General features: G+C 40.7%; 1 protein-coding gene across 1 annotated transcript; it reads left to right on the top strand.

Moving 5' to 3' along the window:
- Positions 1–212: 212 nt before the first annotated feature.
- On the top strand, positions 213–12796 carry LOC134067030 (phospholipase B1, membrane-associated-like). Its single transcript, XM_062522056.1, has 16 exons — positions 213–323; positions 482–546; positions 2326–2419; positions 2988–3046; positions 3241–3308; positions 3605–3648; positions 3981–4101; positions 4968–5019; positions 5248–5328; positions 5420–5485; positions 5605–5696; positions 8450–8531; positions 9562–9663; positions 10156–10251; positions 10841–10912; positions 12402–12796. Exons 1-16 carry the CDS (start codon positions 266–268, stop codon positions 12513–12515), a joined length of 1266 nt encoding a protein of 421 aa, XP_062378040.1. The 5' UTR covers positions 213–265; the 3' UTR covers positions 12516–12796.
- The last annotated feature ends 3456 nt before the right edge of the window (positions 12797–16252 follow it).

Raw genomic sequence — 16252 nt, 5'->3', positions numbered from 1 at the left:
ATTTCCTACAGTTCTTTTCTGTGAATTGAACACCTACAATATGAAGTTGTTCTTGTATAATTAATTCACTGAACTCGTTGTGAAGTTTAAATGAACGGTCACGTTGCATCAGAGCTATAGAATAGCGATGCTGTGTATTGCACAGCCTGTGTAGGAGGGGTCAAGTCAAACTTGCTCTGTCAGAGGACACACCTGTTACCTCTGACACTCGTCAGGTGTCTTATAAACAGACCAGCAGTGCAACTGGACATACTCTTATGCAGTCATGAGGGTCCTCTTTGTTTTCTGTGCGGTCTTCATGATGACCTCCCGATGTGTTCAAGGTGAGTGAGCAACGGAGTGAGAGGCAATGGAAGAATACAGCTCCACTGTATTACAAAAGTGCTGACATTTGCATTACATGTGTTGTGTAAATATAATCTTAAACACCTTATCATCCTTCCTTCATATCATGTTATTGTTATAATGAATGTTCCCCCAGCAAACAACTGGCTGAAGAATTTTGAAGAGGCTGTGAGAAACCTCAGTGAGGAGGACTTAAGAAAGGTCAGTCAAATAAGACGTGAAGTTTCAGGTCAAGTGGGAAGGAATGCCTTCCAGGCTTGAAGAGTATTAGCAAGTATTTAAACGCAGCCTGAACTGCCAATCACCCCATGACTACTGTGGATCATGCCAGCTGTTGAGTGACTCAAGCTCTGTTACGGCTTGTACACATTGGTAGAGTACAGTGTCCTCTGTGGCTTGTTGACTGTCCTGTTTAGAGGCTGGTGAAAGGCATACAGTATCTTCCTTGAACCTGAATGTGAATGTAACTTGGAAAGCTGTGTTGAACTATCAAGAATCAAGAGATTTGATTTGCCATCTTGTGCACACACCAGACAGTACAATACATAGGATTTTTTTGTGCAAAGCTTAAAAGTTCAATATTTATAGAAGAGATAAAGGTGAATAATAAAAATAGAGAATAAATATAAGCATATGAGATATGATGTCTGCTGTTCTGTCTTTGGGGATTTTTCTGACTGCGGTCAGATAAAAAAAAAAGTATTTAATGTATATCTCCACCATTGTCGTAGGTACACTGTTAAAATGTTCTGCACATTTACAGCAATATTGTACAGGAACCATCTGTGTTTACTAAAATACAACAGATAACTGTAAAGAGAAGTGCATTTTGGGACATGCAAACTATACAGAGATGAACTGTAATTTGCAAAGCATTGTTGGAAAAGAACATGGAAAATGGCCGGTGTTACAGGCTGTTCCTGTACTTTTTGAATTGAGAAGACCGTTGGGTTTTTGATTCTGGAACAGATCTTTGCAGTTGAGAGAACCATCATTCAACAATAACAAACAAAAAACACAGATGAATAAGTCATAGTAAAATTGCAGGTGTTTTATTATTTTTTATTATCATTATTTAACTGGACCTAAAGATATAATTGGATTATGGACTGGATCTTTTCATGGTGTTAGTTGCCTGCATAGTGTCCAAATACATGACAGGTGACGAGTGCACGTATAATTTCTACATGTGGACCTGTGCAAATACTGGAATATCCACATTCATGGCTGATAACCATCTTCCATCACACCTTAGTTCCTTCTTCAGAAATGAAAGGTTGACTCGGCTATTGTTGCACATTCACCTTAAACAAACCTTAAACACACCTACACTATGACCCACATATAGGATGACGTCAACCGCACTATGTTCAAACGATATGGACAATGGATATAATTGATGGTCATAAAAACAGGTAGGGCATTTGCCCAGAGTCCAATTATATCTTTAGGTCCAGTTAGTCCTTTTGGGGGAACTAAAATATACAAAAGCAATCAATAAAACAGGTAAATCAACACAAATGGGAAAACAAATACTTAATCAATATAAATAATAATAAAAAATAATAACACCTGCAATTTTACTATGACTTATTCATCTGTGTTTTTTGTTTGTTATTGTTGAATGATGGTTCTCTCAACTGCAAAGATCTGTTCATGCTCATCTTAAATGTTGAGGCAAACAATACTAGCAACAGGAAGGATTATTTAAAAAACTACATTTACAATAAACCATAGGAAGACACCCATGGGTGTAATTGTGTGCAGAACAAAACGCCACAACAAAACTGGAATGTCCACATTCACTGGCGTTTAGTCCTAATAGTCTGCTATTGTCTCTTAAAAAGTAAGAGCCCAAGGGCATCATGTCATCAGCTGACTGACGCAGATTCTGTTTGGGTGGGAAGACATAGTGAAACGAGACTAAAATCATACATGCTCTTCATGCTTAGTGTGCTTCTGTTTTCCTGTCTCCTGTAGGTGGACCCACACACAATCAGAGCTAGTGGCGTCAATCATCAGCGTGCTTTCCAGTGTGCCGACATGAGCCCCTCGTCCTCTGTGCCCACATCAGGTCAGTGCCCACCAGCCACTTCCCACGTTTCTGCCCCACATCAGGTCAGTGTGAGCCCCTCGTCCTCTGTACCCACATCAGGTCAGTGTCCACATCAGCCCCTCGTCCTCTGTACCCACATCAGGTCAGTGTGAGCCCCTCATCCTCCGTACCCACATCAGGTCAGTGTCCACATCAGCCCCTCGTCCTCTGTACCCACATCAGGTCAGTGTCCACATCAGCCCCTCGTCCTCTGTACCCACATCAGGTCAGTGTCCACATCAGCCCCTCGTCCTCTGTACCCACATCAGGTCAGTGTCCACATCAGCCCCTCGTCCTCTGTACCCACATCAGGTCAGTGTGAGCCCCTCGTCCTCTGTACCCACATCAGGTCAGTGTGAGCCCCTCGTCCTCTGTACCCACATCAGGTCAGTGTCCAGCAGCCACTTCCCACGTTTCTGCCCCAGGCTCAGATGGCTGCCACTGCTGTGCTAAATGAGCACGTTAGTCTCAGATGGTCAGGTTCCTCATCTTCGGCTCAGTGGAGCAGTGGATGGCGTTTCCTTGAAAGGTTTTGTTTGTGTTTCAGTTGAGTTGGTGAAAGCCGCAGATATCAAGGTCATTGCAGCACTGGGGGACTCACTGACAGTGAGTAGAACTAGACTCTGTACTGTAGACGCAAGTTAAATGTGTGTGTGTGTGTGTGTGTGTGTGTATGTGTGTGTGTGTGTGTGTGTGTGTGTGTGTGTGTGTGTGTGTGTGTGTGTGTGAGAGAGAGAGAGAGAGAGAGAGAGAGAGAGAGGGCATTTATTAATTTCTGTATTCTGTTTTTTGTATCTCAGACTGGTGTTGCAGCCAATGCATCCAGCATTGCGGAAGTGCCCATTGAATATCGGCAACTTTCATGGAGGTAGAGTAACTTTAAAGTGCCTTTTCTGAAATTAAAATCGTTATTTGTAGACTTTATTTAATGTAATCAATTTCACCTCGCTGTTTTTAAATCAGCCCATTCTGTCACATGAAATCAGGTCCTAGCGTATAGCATAACCGCAGGATCCTATATGATATGAGGACACTAACAAAGATGGAAGCAGTGACTACCTTTGACATTATATGTGAAATTAATTAATCTGACAAAAGGATATTGATTGAATGTTAATCGGATTCTCTTTTTTTAAAATGTTTTTTGTGATGTTTTCTGTATAGCATCGGAGGACAGGGGACATATGACGATGTTATCACCCTTGCAAGTAAGTTGGGATGTTGATGTCTTCTCTATCAGGAAGGCAGATGAAACCGTCTATTGTGTTTTCTGTGAATTGAACACCTACAATATGAAGTTGCTGCATCACTCTTGTATAATTAATTCACTGAACTCGTTGTGAAGTTTAAATGAACGGTCACGTTGCATCAGAGCTATAGAATAGCGATGCTGTGTATTGCACAGCCTGTGTAGGAGGGGGCAAGTCAAACTTGCTCTGTCAGAGGACACACCTGTTACCTGAAGGCTTTAAGGTTTATGACTGACGAGTTTACGATAGTTAGGCTTGCTGAAAATGAACAAGTTCTTCCTCCCTTCCAGATATTGTGAAGCTCTTTAACCCAAATGTGACCGGCCCTTCCCCTACGTTCAGTATTACTGGCCAACCCACAACGCTGAGTCAGACTGGACTTAACCTGGCCGTTACCGGGGCCAACAGTGGGTAAGGGATTTGTATTGACCTGTTACAGACCAGCGTAGGCTACTCAGTATGGTCCCTCCTGTCATCTAAGTAGGCATGTCATTGTCATATTTACAGTACACATATGGATGACTTTATCAACAGATAAGCTTTTATTCATAGACTAATCAACAGGTTGTTCAAAATGATAGCCTTTAGCAAATTATGAAGCAGGTTAAGGAAACATTATTCCATTGCCTGATGTGGCATTAAAATATTGATTTACGATCACAAGTACGATCATATTGATGACAGTGGTGTGGAAACATCCTCAATGATAGCTTATGGACATATACAGTACATGTAGTGTCTAACGCTCATTCACTCACTCATTTCTTATGGACATATGCATGTAGTGTCTAACGCTCATTCACTCACTCATTTCTTATGGACATATACAGTACATGTAGTGTCTAACGCTCATTCACTCACTCATTTCTTATGGACATAATACAGTACATGTAGTGTCTAACGCTCATTCACTCACTCATTTCTTATGGACATATACAGTACATGTAGTGTCTAACGCTCATTCACTCACTCATTTCTTATGGACATATACAGTACATGTAGTGTCTAACGCTCATTCACTCACTCATTTCTTATGGACATATGCATGTAGTGTCTAACGCTCATTCACTCACTCATTTCTTATGGACATATACAGTACATGTAGTGTCTAACGCTCATTCACTCACTCATTTCTTATGGACATATACAGTACATGTAGTGTCTAACGCTCATTCACTCACTCATTTCTTATGGACATATGCATGTAGTGTCTAACGCTCATTCACTCACTCATTTCATCACTTGCATATAGTTAGTTAGTCTTTTTCTTTTCACAGTGACTTTCCTGCACAAGCAAGAAACCTGATTGACACCTTGAAAAACTATTCAGTAAGCCTGTTTTACTCTGCCGTATACCGTATACCGTATACCGTATACCGATTACCGATTACCGTAAACGTGGTGTTCACTCCTCAGTGGACAGCGGACACCTTCCCCCACACATTTGTTGAGATATTTACCCCTGCATGGCTACACTGTGTTTATGGCTACTCTGTGTTTATCTGTGTGTGCCTGTTTGTCATTTAATCATTTCATCTGTATTGTCTTTTTGTTTAGGCCATTAACTTCACAGACGACTGGAAGCTTGTCACTGTGCTGATTGGAATGAATGATATTTGTGACTACTGCAAAAACAAAGTAGGCTACCATTACCTCTGACAGTCACTTGAACAGTCATTTCTATCCACAATGATATGGCATTCTAATACACATGTCACCGTCCCACCAGACACTCTACACTGTGGATAACTTCATCAGTAACATCAACCAGTCTCTGCACATGATGATGGACGAGGTAAGGCCTGGCCTCACACAGAAAGTAGATGTTGTCCTGTCATACCGTATGATGCGTAAGCTCCACAAATGCTGCCTGACGCTAATGCCTTTGTTTCTGCCCCATCTCTCCCAATGCAGGTCCCACGGCTGATTGTGAACGTTGTGCAAATCTTCACCATGGAGCCACTGAGACAAGTTCAGAAGCCAACAGAGGCCTGCCAGTTACAAAAGTATTGACCAGTCCACACACACAATTATCACTAACCAGTCCACACACACACACAATTATCATTGACCAGTCCACACACACAATTATCACTGACCACCAGTCCACACAAGTCAAGTCAAGTCAAGTTTATTTATATAGCGCATTTCATACACAGAGGTCATTCAATGTGCTTTACATAAACAAAAACCAAACAGTAATAGCAGATAAAAGCATAGATGAGCAAAGAGGAATCATAATAATAATAATAGTAATAATGATAAAATAAAAAAAATAAAAAGAAAGCAATAAAGAATAAAAATTAACATAAAAGACATAAGGTGGAATAAAAAGAAGACAGGTCTGTTTTTAACAGATAGACTTTGCCAGAGTCTAATTTAGCAAACCAGTGATAGTGATCCTTCTCAAACACCCAGAGCTGTTGCCACTCTTTGGAGATTCGTTGACGTAGGCCCATCTGTGTGCGCACACAATATTTCCTTTCTTACTGGGGAGACCTTAATGTCCAGGGCCGATAGCTCAGCCGTCCCTGACGCTGACTACCACCCAACAAAAACTATCCCCAAACGGGGGCCCTACTCATCTGAATCTCCCTTTGCCCAACCAGGGGCAGAACGTAGTACTTAAAAGGAACAAACCAGTACTACTCACCATGAGTGCAATTCTCCGGCATGTTGAGGGATCACACACATCAGGTTTCAATTTCCAAAACAAAATAAAAACTTATAAGGAAAGCATAACATCATTTAAAAATAAAGATTTATAAAGAAAGCATAAAAGACTCAAGGTGAAATAATTAAGACATTTAGCAGAAAGCATCTGAGAACAATTTTGTCTTAAGTCTAGATTTAAAACTGGCTGCAGTTGGGGCCTTTTTAATGTCATCTGGAAGTTGGTTCCAAAGCTGAGCTGCATAGCAGCTAAAAGCTGCTTCACCATGTTTAGTTCTAACAGCGGGTTTTACTAACAGGTTTTTCTCCTGAGACCTGAGAGGACGAGAAGGTGTGTACTGCTGAAACATGTCTGATAGGTATTTAGGTCCTGCTCCATTTACTGATTTATAAACAAGCAGTAGTGCTTTAAAGTCAATTCTGTGACTTACTGGAAGCCAGTGCAGAGATTTGAGAATTGGAGTAATGTGCTCAGTTCTTTTTGTTTTTGTGAGAACCCTAGCTGCTGCATTTTGAATCACCTGAAGCTGTTTGATAGTCTTTTTAGGAAGGCCTGTGAACAGTCCATTGCAGTAATCAACCCTGCTAGAGATAAATGCATGAATGAGTTTTTCTAAATCATGTTTTGACATTAGCCCTCTCAGTTTGGCAATATTTTTGAGGTGGTAAAAAGCTGATTTAGTTATCATTTTCATGTGGCTGTTGAAATTTAGATCACTGTCGATTAATACACCAAGATTTTTAACAGTATCCTTTGCTTTCAATCCTTTTGTGTCAAGGAGAGTGGCAACCTTAAGTCTTTCCTCCTTTTTACCAAATACAATGACTTCAGTTTTTTCTTTGTTCAGCTGAAGAAAATTTTGAGACATCCAAGTGTTGATTTGTTCTATACACTGACACAGAGAATCAAGGGGACCATAGTCGTTAGGAGACAGAGCTAAGTAGATTTGTGTGTCATCTGCATAGCTATGATATGAAATCAAATTATTTTGGATGATTTGTCCAAGTGGGAGCATATAGAGGTTGAATAATAGTGGCCCCAAGATCGACCCCTGGGGAACACCACAGGTCAAGGACGTTGGTGTTGAGGTACAGTTGCCGATGGCAACAAAGAAGCTCCTCTGTTGTAGATATGATTTGAGCCAGTTGGTAACTATGCCTGTAAATCCAACCCAGTGTTCTAGTCTGTGTAGTAAAATATTGTGGTCAACAGTGTCAAATGCTGCACTAAGGTCCAATAGCACTAGGACTGATGTTTTACCAGAATCTGTGTTGAGACGTACACACACACACAATTATCACTAACCAGTCCACACACACACACACAATTATAACTAACCAGTCCACACACACACACAATTATCATTGACCAGTCCACACACATAATTATCACTAACCAGTCCACACACACACACACAATTATCATTGACCAGTCCACACACACAATTATCACTAACCAGTCCACACACACAATTATCACTAACCAGTCCACACACACAATTATCACTGACCAGTCCACACACACAATCATCACTGACCACTGACCAGTCCACACACACACACACAATTATCACTGAACACCAGTCCACACACACAATGATCATTGACCAGTCCACACACACAGTTATCATTGACCAGTCCACACACACACAATTATAACTGACCACCAGTCCACACACACAATCATCACTGACCAGTCCACACACACAATTATCATTGACCAGTCCACACACACAATATCACTAACCAGTCCACACACACAGTAAGTCAATGATGGCAGATAGTTTTTTTTTTTTTTATTGATGCCTTTTTGTTTGTTTAGTGTTGCACTTAGTGTAGTTTAGTGTTGCACTTAGTGTAGTTTAGTGTTGTTGCACTTAGTGTAGTTTACTGTTGCACTTAGTGTAGTTTAGTTTTGCATGCCTTTTCTTATCATCAACTCGTTCAATGCATTTTGTTATCCATGATAAACCTTCACACACAAATGTGCATGGTATTTTAGATGTTCTGTGCCCAGTGCTCACTAGGTATGTTTTTAGTTGTGAATGAGAAATGGTTCTCAGACCCTCTCATCGTCTGCCTACAGAGTCTTCTGTTCCTGTTTGGCGTTACCAGCTGAGAACTCGACAGACCTGACAGAAATTGTAGCACTCAACCGCGAGTTCCAGGTATGCGCTAGATTGCTGTACTGTACGGTGATAATAGTTCCAGGTATGCGCTAGATTACTGTACGGTGATAATAGTTCCAGGTATGCGCTAGATTGCTGTACTGTACGGTGATAATAGTTCCAGGTATGCGCTAGCTAGATTACTGTACGGTGATAATAGTTCCAGGTATGCGCTAGATTGCTGTACTGTACGGTGATAATAGTTCCAGGTATGCGCTAGCTAGATTACTGTACGGTGATAATAGTTCCAGGTATGCGCTAGATTACTGTACTGTACGGTGATAATAGTTCCAGGTATGCGCTAGATTGCTGTACGGTGATAGTAGTTCCAGGTATGCGCTAGATTGCTGTACGGTGATAGTTCCTAATCTGCTCTGTGTATTTGTGTTCCTGTGCATATTTCATCATACAATATGTCATCGCACTGGGCCGCGTTTCCCAAAACCATAGTTACTAAGTTAGCAACTTTGTTGGTTGCAATGCAATTTCCCATTGCCAACTAATTAAGTTGTTAGCAGGTTAGCAACTAATGTTTTGGGAAACACGCACCTGTATGGCAACATTCCAGGTGTGAGGTTCACTATAGTTCACCACAGGCCATTGGTTCTCATCACATGTATCCAAAATGGATGATGATTCCAAATTCCAAATGATAAGAACCTCCTCAATGTTTAGTAGTCTATGGCTCTATGATGAGAAGTTAGAACCTGCTCAGTGTTTAGTAGTCTATGGCTCTGTGATGAGAACCTGCTCAATGTTTATTAGTCTATGGCTCTGTGATGAGAACCTCCTCAGTGTTCAGTAGTCTATGGCTCTGTGATGAGAACCTCCTCAGTGTTCAGTAGTCTATGGCTCTGTGATGAGAACCTCCTCAGTGTTTAGTAGTCTATGGCTCTGTGATGAGAACCTCCTCAGTGTTTAGAAGTCTATGGCTCTGTAGAGGTGTCTCATTTCGGGACTGAGAATGTTTTGGATGGGGTCTTAGACGGCCCTTGAAACTTGTATATTCATTTAGTGTTTTTCATGACAGACTAAGCTAGAGGAACTCCTCAACTCCTCAACCTTCTTCAAGAATGACTTTGCAGTGGTTCTTCAGCCCTACCTCTCAAGCACGGACCTCCCTAAATTACCTGTAAGGGCATAATTCACGACTACCAGCACTAACCATGACACCTGCTGAGACTACAGGACACTGCACCCAGCACAGTCTGAATCTTACCATTCAATGCATTTACCACTAATAATAACAATATTGACATTAAATAGAGAAGACTTGTTTATTGTACAGTAATTTCCCGCATATAAGCCGTATTGTGTATAAGCCGCAGGACAGTATTTTATGCAAGTTAAAAGAAATAAAACCATATTAACACCATATTAACTGCCCCCTTTATTAACCTCATAGCTGAAGAAATTTTGCAAAATCAATGTATAAGCTGCGGCTAATAGTCGGGAAATTACGGGTAACTTGAATAATGAGCTGATTATGACGATTTTCACCGAATCTCAAAGTGCTAAAAACAGCAGCTTGCCAGGTTATTAGAATCATATATTCTGCTAGAAATGAATGTTTTAAGTCCTTGTCTAAAACTCTTTGTGATTGTGTTTGTGTTTTTGCGTCTAGAATGGCACGGTTGACTTCAGTTACTTTGCTCCTGACTGCTTCCATTTCAGTGTCAAAGGCCATGAGGAGATGGCCAAAGGGTTGTGGAACAACATGGTGAGTGATGGGGCGTGTTGTGCAGAGGTTGCTGTCAATCAACCGGGACTGGGAGGATCTGCAGATGTGCAGGCCATGGGTCTAACTCTTGTGTCTAAATAATGCCAAAATGGGCACTTTCGCACATTGACATTGTTCCTCAGACTCATGATAATTATATTAATACAAGTACATGACTACTCTTAAAGCAACACTAAAGAATTTTTTGTACCTTAAATAATGAACTACTGAAAGGATTTTCGAAAAATCAACTCGTAACAGGGTGAACGGCACTTCTGCATTCGCTTCGCGGCTCTCTATCGGCTATAACCTATACTATAAATGACTTGTTATTATGACTTGCTTCGATGTCATAATATATAGTTTCATTGAATCATGGAACATACCCAAACGCATAGACATCGTTATTTGCTGGATAAACAAATAGTGTGTGTGCAACAGAGCAAAAGTGCTTTAGTGTTGCTTTAAACTGCACATGCTGGCCCATCATTGACAGAATGACCCATCATGAGTTCCATGAACAATGTCAATGTCTGATGTTTTAATGTGCGAACCTGGTGTGCGTTTAATGCCCTCACTCCTTATGTAGTTTCAACAGGATGGTGAGAAAGTCCAGCTGGCCAACCTGACCACCTCTGTGACACTCATCTGCCCTCCAACGGTAATCAATCTAACCTGACTTTCGCCAGATCCTGTAGTTCGCTGTCTGCTTCACACAAGGATCTTCTCGATAGGAGATGTATTTATGAAGGCGGGTCCTTGTAAAACATCCTCGCATGTGATCCCTGCTGAAAAAAACAGCCTGACCAGCTAAAGGTGGTTTGCTGGTTGACCAGCTTGTTAACCAGCTTATTTGACCACCCTATGATGGTTAACCAGCTAGACCAGCAAAACTCTCGCGAAAACACACCTTCAGCTGGTTTACCCAGCTTATGATGGTAATTCAGCTGGTTTTGATTGTCGTACCACCTTAAGCTGGTCATTTTAGTTGGTGTTGCTGGTCTACATTGCTGGTTTTTACTGGCCACGCCAGCTTATGTTGGTCATTCTAGAAAACCAGCTTGACCATCTTTGTCAAGCTGGACAGGCTGGTCACCAGCATGACCATCTTAAACCAGCTGTATCCCAAACGACAGGCTGGTCACACCAGCACGACCAGCTTCCTCAGATGGTCACGCCAGCATGTCTAGCTGGTGGCCTAACCAGCTACACCAGCAAGACCAGCAATAAGAACTGTGTTTTGGGCAAAGACCAGCAAAGACCAGCTAAAACCAGCTACCAGCCTAAGCTGGTTTCTTGCTGTTTTTTTCAGCAGGGATTAGATAAACCACTTGCCTGTTATCTTGAATGACGTGCTAGGCTTCTTCAAGCTCTTGCCAAACACTGTCGGAAGAAGAGTAAAAACATCCTTGCCACCAATAAATGTCTTCAAAACTATTCTCTGTTAATCTTTTAAAGAATGAATACTCGATAGATTCGACAAAACGGTTGAAATAGCAGAATCATTGTCAGCACAAGACTCCTCGCTGAGTGCCGCCATTGTTGTTTGAATCAAACACTCGCTTCGGCGCTCCTGATTGTTTTTTTTGATCAATGGAACCAGTTTGGATTGCCCTCGAGTCCAGACCCTTGTGTGGAGCTCAGCGAAACGCCTCTGGTGGATTATGGCGGAACTACAAAAAGGAATGTGTTGGAAAGAGCACAAACTGTGCCGTCCCTATCTGGACACAGTGATGTGTTAAAAAAACAACACAAGTTGTGTGATTTTTGACACATATTGTTATAACAGATAATAAAAGCAATGTGTTGGAAACAACACAAACTGTGTTGTCCCTATCTGGACACAATGATGTGTCGTTTTCAACACATTTTTTCAATTCATTTTGAGGGGGTGTAAAGCTCTATTTTTAAAGTGTAAATCTGCATTCACATTGAATAGGAGTTGAATGAATGGTCTATTGAAGTGCTTTAATCAGTCATGTCTGAGGGAGTTCAGCTGGTAACAACATACCTTGTGACTGTTTTGACAGTGCTGTTCATAGATAGAAACGTACTGTATATCTATGGTGCTGACAGCGTTGACAGTAGGATGGTGATCTCCATAGCTGCCCTGTCATTTCAGTATGTTTGTTGAATGTATTTTGTTCTAGGATCACCCCTACATACGCACAAGGCCAAGATCTCTGAGCTCGGCTGCTACGCGAGGACGTGCTTTTGCCCTTCTGTCTCTCGTCACTTCCCTGGCTGTACTATTTGGACACTGATACCTTGCAGTCATGTCATCATCATGTTTCACCTGATCTTGTAGGCCTTCTTGGTGTAAATGTTACAATGAAGCTGTAAATAGATTAGTCTGTAGCCTACTTATTTATATTATAAAAGTTGTTGTTTATGAATTAGTGTCTGCAGTGACCGTCTAGTGCCAGCAGAAGGCAGCATCTCTCTTCTCCAGTTGACATGACTGTGATGTGATACTCTTTGTGGACTGTAGCCTACAACAGAAATGTCACTGTACAGTTTATGTACACTGTTAAAAATTTCTGCCAATTTACAGCAATATTTTACAGGAATCATCTGTGTTTACTAAAATACAACAGATAACTGTAAAGAGAAGTGCATTTTGGGACATGCAAACTATGTGTCTGATTATACAGAAATGAACTGTAATTTGCAAAGCACTATTGGAAAAGAACATGGAAAATGGCTGGGGTTACAGGCTGCTCCTGTACTTTTTAAATTGAGAAGACCGTTGGGTTTTTGATTCTGGATACCGTTACGTTATCTCAGACACACGGATTTCTTCTGAGAAGTACGTGGTAAGTTGAATCTCATATTTTCCTTATATCATAAAGTGCATATTGATTGTAATCGAGTTAGCTTAATTTATTTGGAAAAATAAAGTCGACGTTGTTGCTTTGTTCTGTTCTATTTTGTTACGTTCTTATTTGGCTAAATGTATGCTAACTAATAGGCTATGTAGCTCTAATGTTAGCCATTTTGCTATGGCACAAAGCCTTATTTTTTTAAAAGCATATTCCAGTGTTCCCCATAACATGTTTTTCTGGAAGCACATAATCTAACGTTACTAAAATGTCGGTTATTAAACATAGCTTCTAGCCCAGACATAGCTTCCAGCTATATGTTGCTAGCTACCAGCCCTGGTAAGGTCCGTGAAAAGTACAGGCTAGTCAACAGCCTATTTTAGCATAATATACTGCACGCAAATCAACATCGTTGGTTTATTTTGAAAGCGACTGCTATTTTTACGTCCATGCTTTACTTGTGCGTGGATGCATATGACGTTAACATGTGCTAATATAGTTAATGCTTCGACATGAATGTGTAATTCTTCCGAAGTTGTGTGTCTCCTGTGCCTGCATCATGTCTCACCACCGCAACGGTAATGTCTAACTCCTACTGCTGCTTGGTGACGATACGAAGTGCTGATTTAAAATCTTTACTGACAGATAACTGCTAGACAGTTTATAATCGGATAACCCCATCATTGCAACCAAAAGTTTATTTGTGTTGTGTTACTACCCACAGGTTGATTGCTTGAAGTAGCTGGCTCAACGCACCGGGCGAGTTGACCTATCACATTCGTGTGTATGACGTAAGTTATTTCTGGTCTTTAAATTATTGCAAAAACATAGCCTACATTTTCCAAATAGTTTCTTTTTGAATGTTGATTAACTAGTGACATTGCCTACTATTGCCTGCTCCACATTTTCATAGTCTAATTCTGTATAGAGTTAATGTGATGCCTACTTGAAATAATTGCTGAATGTTGATTAAATGGTGGCAAAGGCCTGTTTGTATTGACTTCACATGTTCATGGCCTGGCCTAATTACATAGTTATTATAATATTTGTCTTTGAAAACTGAAAAAATACTGGGTTTAACACTGGGCATAGTTTAAATACTGTTGTTTTTACTTGGCTATGCCTCCCTCACATTTTCATCTGTACAGTGGCAACCAAAACTTTACAATGTACATGTATTATTTGCAGCCTACTATAGCCTACAGTAGCCTACATTGTTAGTTTAATTTGTCTGATGTAAGTTTACACCATTCTATGACCCCCCTCTAGATGCAGTATCGTTACTTCTCCAAAAGCAACAGGAAAACGTATTGTGGCCACTTCACTTGAACAGATAGTTAAGACAGAGGATGCATCACACGGGAGAGCACCATCCACTACTACGGTCCAAAGCAGCACACTGGCCAGCCAGCCGGACAGCTACAACAACCTATGAGATGACATAATGCATGACAGGACACTGAATGGGATTCATATTGTACTGTATACATGAAGCTCTTGAAGACCCAACTCTTCCAAAGAGCAAGTGGATGGTTTCCACTGAAGGACAAATCATATGTGAAGGGTCCTCATTCTTCCCTGGGCTGGCTGTTCTGTTGGATGTGTTATGTTTCTAATTATGTGTTCAACCTGGAATACCAGGATGAACTTGCATCAACCCTTGTGTTTATTCAAAGGTGAATGAATATTGTTGATTGACTTGTTTATTGGTATTTTTGTAGATGCTTCATCGAGATCAACTCAGAGGCACACACACACACACACACACACACACACACACACACACACACACACACACACACACACACACACACACACACACACACACACACACACACACCATTTCATGTCAGTGAACACATACACTGTTTTGCCAAAAGTATTGGGTCACCTGCCTTGACTCACGTATGAATTTAAGTGACATCCCATTCTTAATCCTTAGGGTGTGTGAATTTGTATAGTGTGTTTATGGGATTTTTTTGACCATTCTTCCAGAAGCATTTGTGCGGTTACACACTGATGTTGGGAGAGGAGACTGGCTCTCAGTCTCTGCTCTAATTCATCCCAAAGGTCTTTATGGACCTTGCTTTGCGCCCTGATACACTGTCATGTTGGAACAGGAAGGGGCCATCCCTGAGCTGGGTTTGGCCCCTTAATTCCAGTGAAAGGAGCTCTGAATGTTTCAGCATTAACCAAGAGACTTTGGATTCCATGCTCCAAACTTTGTGGGAACAGTTTGGGGATGGCCCCTTCCTGATACACAAACAATGAGCATTGCATAGGTGTTCCGCAAAGAACTTTCTTCTGTATGCTTATGTGCAAACATGTAATGTTTTATAATTGTGCTAATAAATTTGCATTGTTTTGCAATTTGCATTGCAGTCATTAATTTCACCAAATGAATGGTTCTTATATCCAGAAACAGCATTTTACTGTAATTTAGGTTCCTGTAAAATTACAGTAAAGTACTGGCAGCAATTATGCCAGTAACTGACTGTATTTGTACAGTAAAATACTGTAATATTGCATACAGTGACTTCCTGTAATTACTTTTTACAGTATCAATACTGTACAAATACAGTCAGTTATTGGAATAATTGCTGCCAGTACTTTACTGTAATTTTACAGGTTTTTTTTTAACAGTGTACATGTTACAGCATTTGACAGACGCATTTTTCCAAAGCGACTTACAGTAGCCTAGGCCTACAATATGTATAGTGTAAGCAAAGATCCTTCATTACTCCGCTTTAACCCTCTCTGGTGTAAGTCTTCATTAGTAAGTCTTCATTAGTAAAGTAAGTACTGTAGGCTACTAAGTAGGCCTACTTACTACTTCATTAGTTAATACATAGTTGTTATAATAGTTTCATTGTATTACAGTATGTTTTGTTACATTTAAAGTGTAAATGATTGACATGTTATACTGATGACAATAAATAAAACATATTCTAACTTTGCCTGCTACTGAGAGTTTGTAAGTAGCCTATTCATGCAGCATGCCGTTTAATCACATTTTTGGTCAAAGTCTCTGAGAGGATTTGTGAAAACAGATGTAGCCTAGGCTATGGTTTTGTCACCAAACGTTGCATTGTAAGTTAGCTTTGGGATAGGCCTAGCAAAGATCAAAGTGTGCGGTCTTCACCTGCCGAAGATCACAGTATCCATTAGAAGGCAGTGGA

Source organism: Sardina pilchardus, chromosome 20, assembly GCF_963854185.1.
Source record: "Sardina pilchardus chromosome 20, fSarPil1.1, whole genome shotgun sequence".
NCBI classification, from domain to species: Eukaryota; Metazoa; Chordata; class Actinopteri; order Clupeiformes; family Clupeidae; genus Sardina; species Sardina pilchardus.
This window is presented reverse-complemented; position numbering and strand designations above follow the sequence as displayed.

Bases quoted from the DNA above. Each gene is read 5' to 3' on its own strand.
- LOC134067030 (XM_062522056.1), top strand. From the start codon at position 266: ATGAGGGTCCTCTTTGTTTTCTGTGCGGTCTTCATGATGACCTCCCGA. The intron at 324-481 runs GTGAGTGAGCAA...ATGTTCCCCCAG, and splicing joins GACCTCCCGATGTGTTCAAG to CAAACAACTGGCTGAAGAAT. The intron at 8,532-9,561 runs GTATGCGCTAGA...TTTTCATGACAG, and splicing joins CACTCAACCGCGAGTTCCAG to ACTAAGCTAGAGGAACTCCT.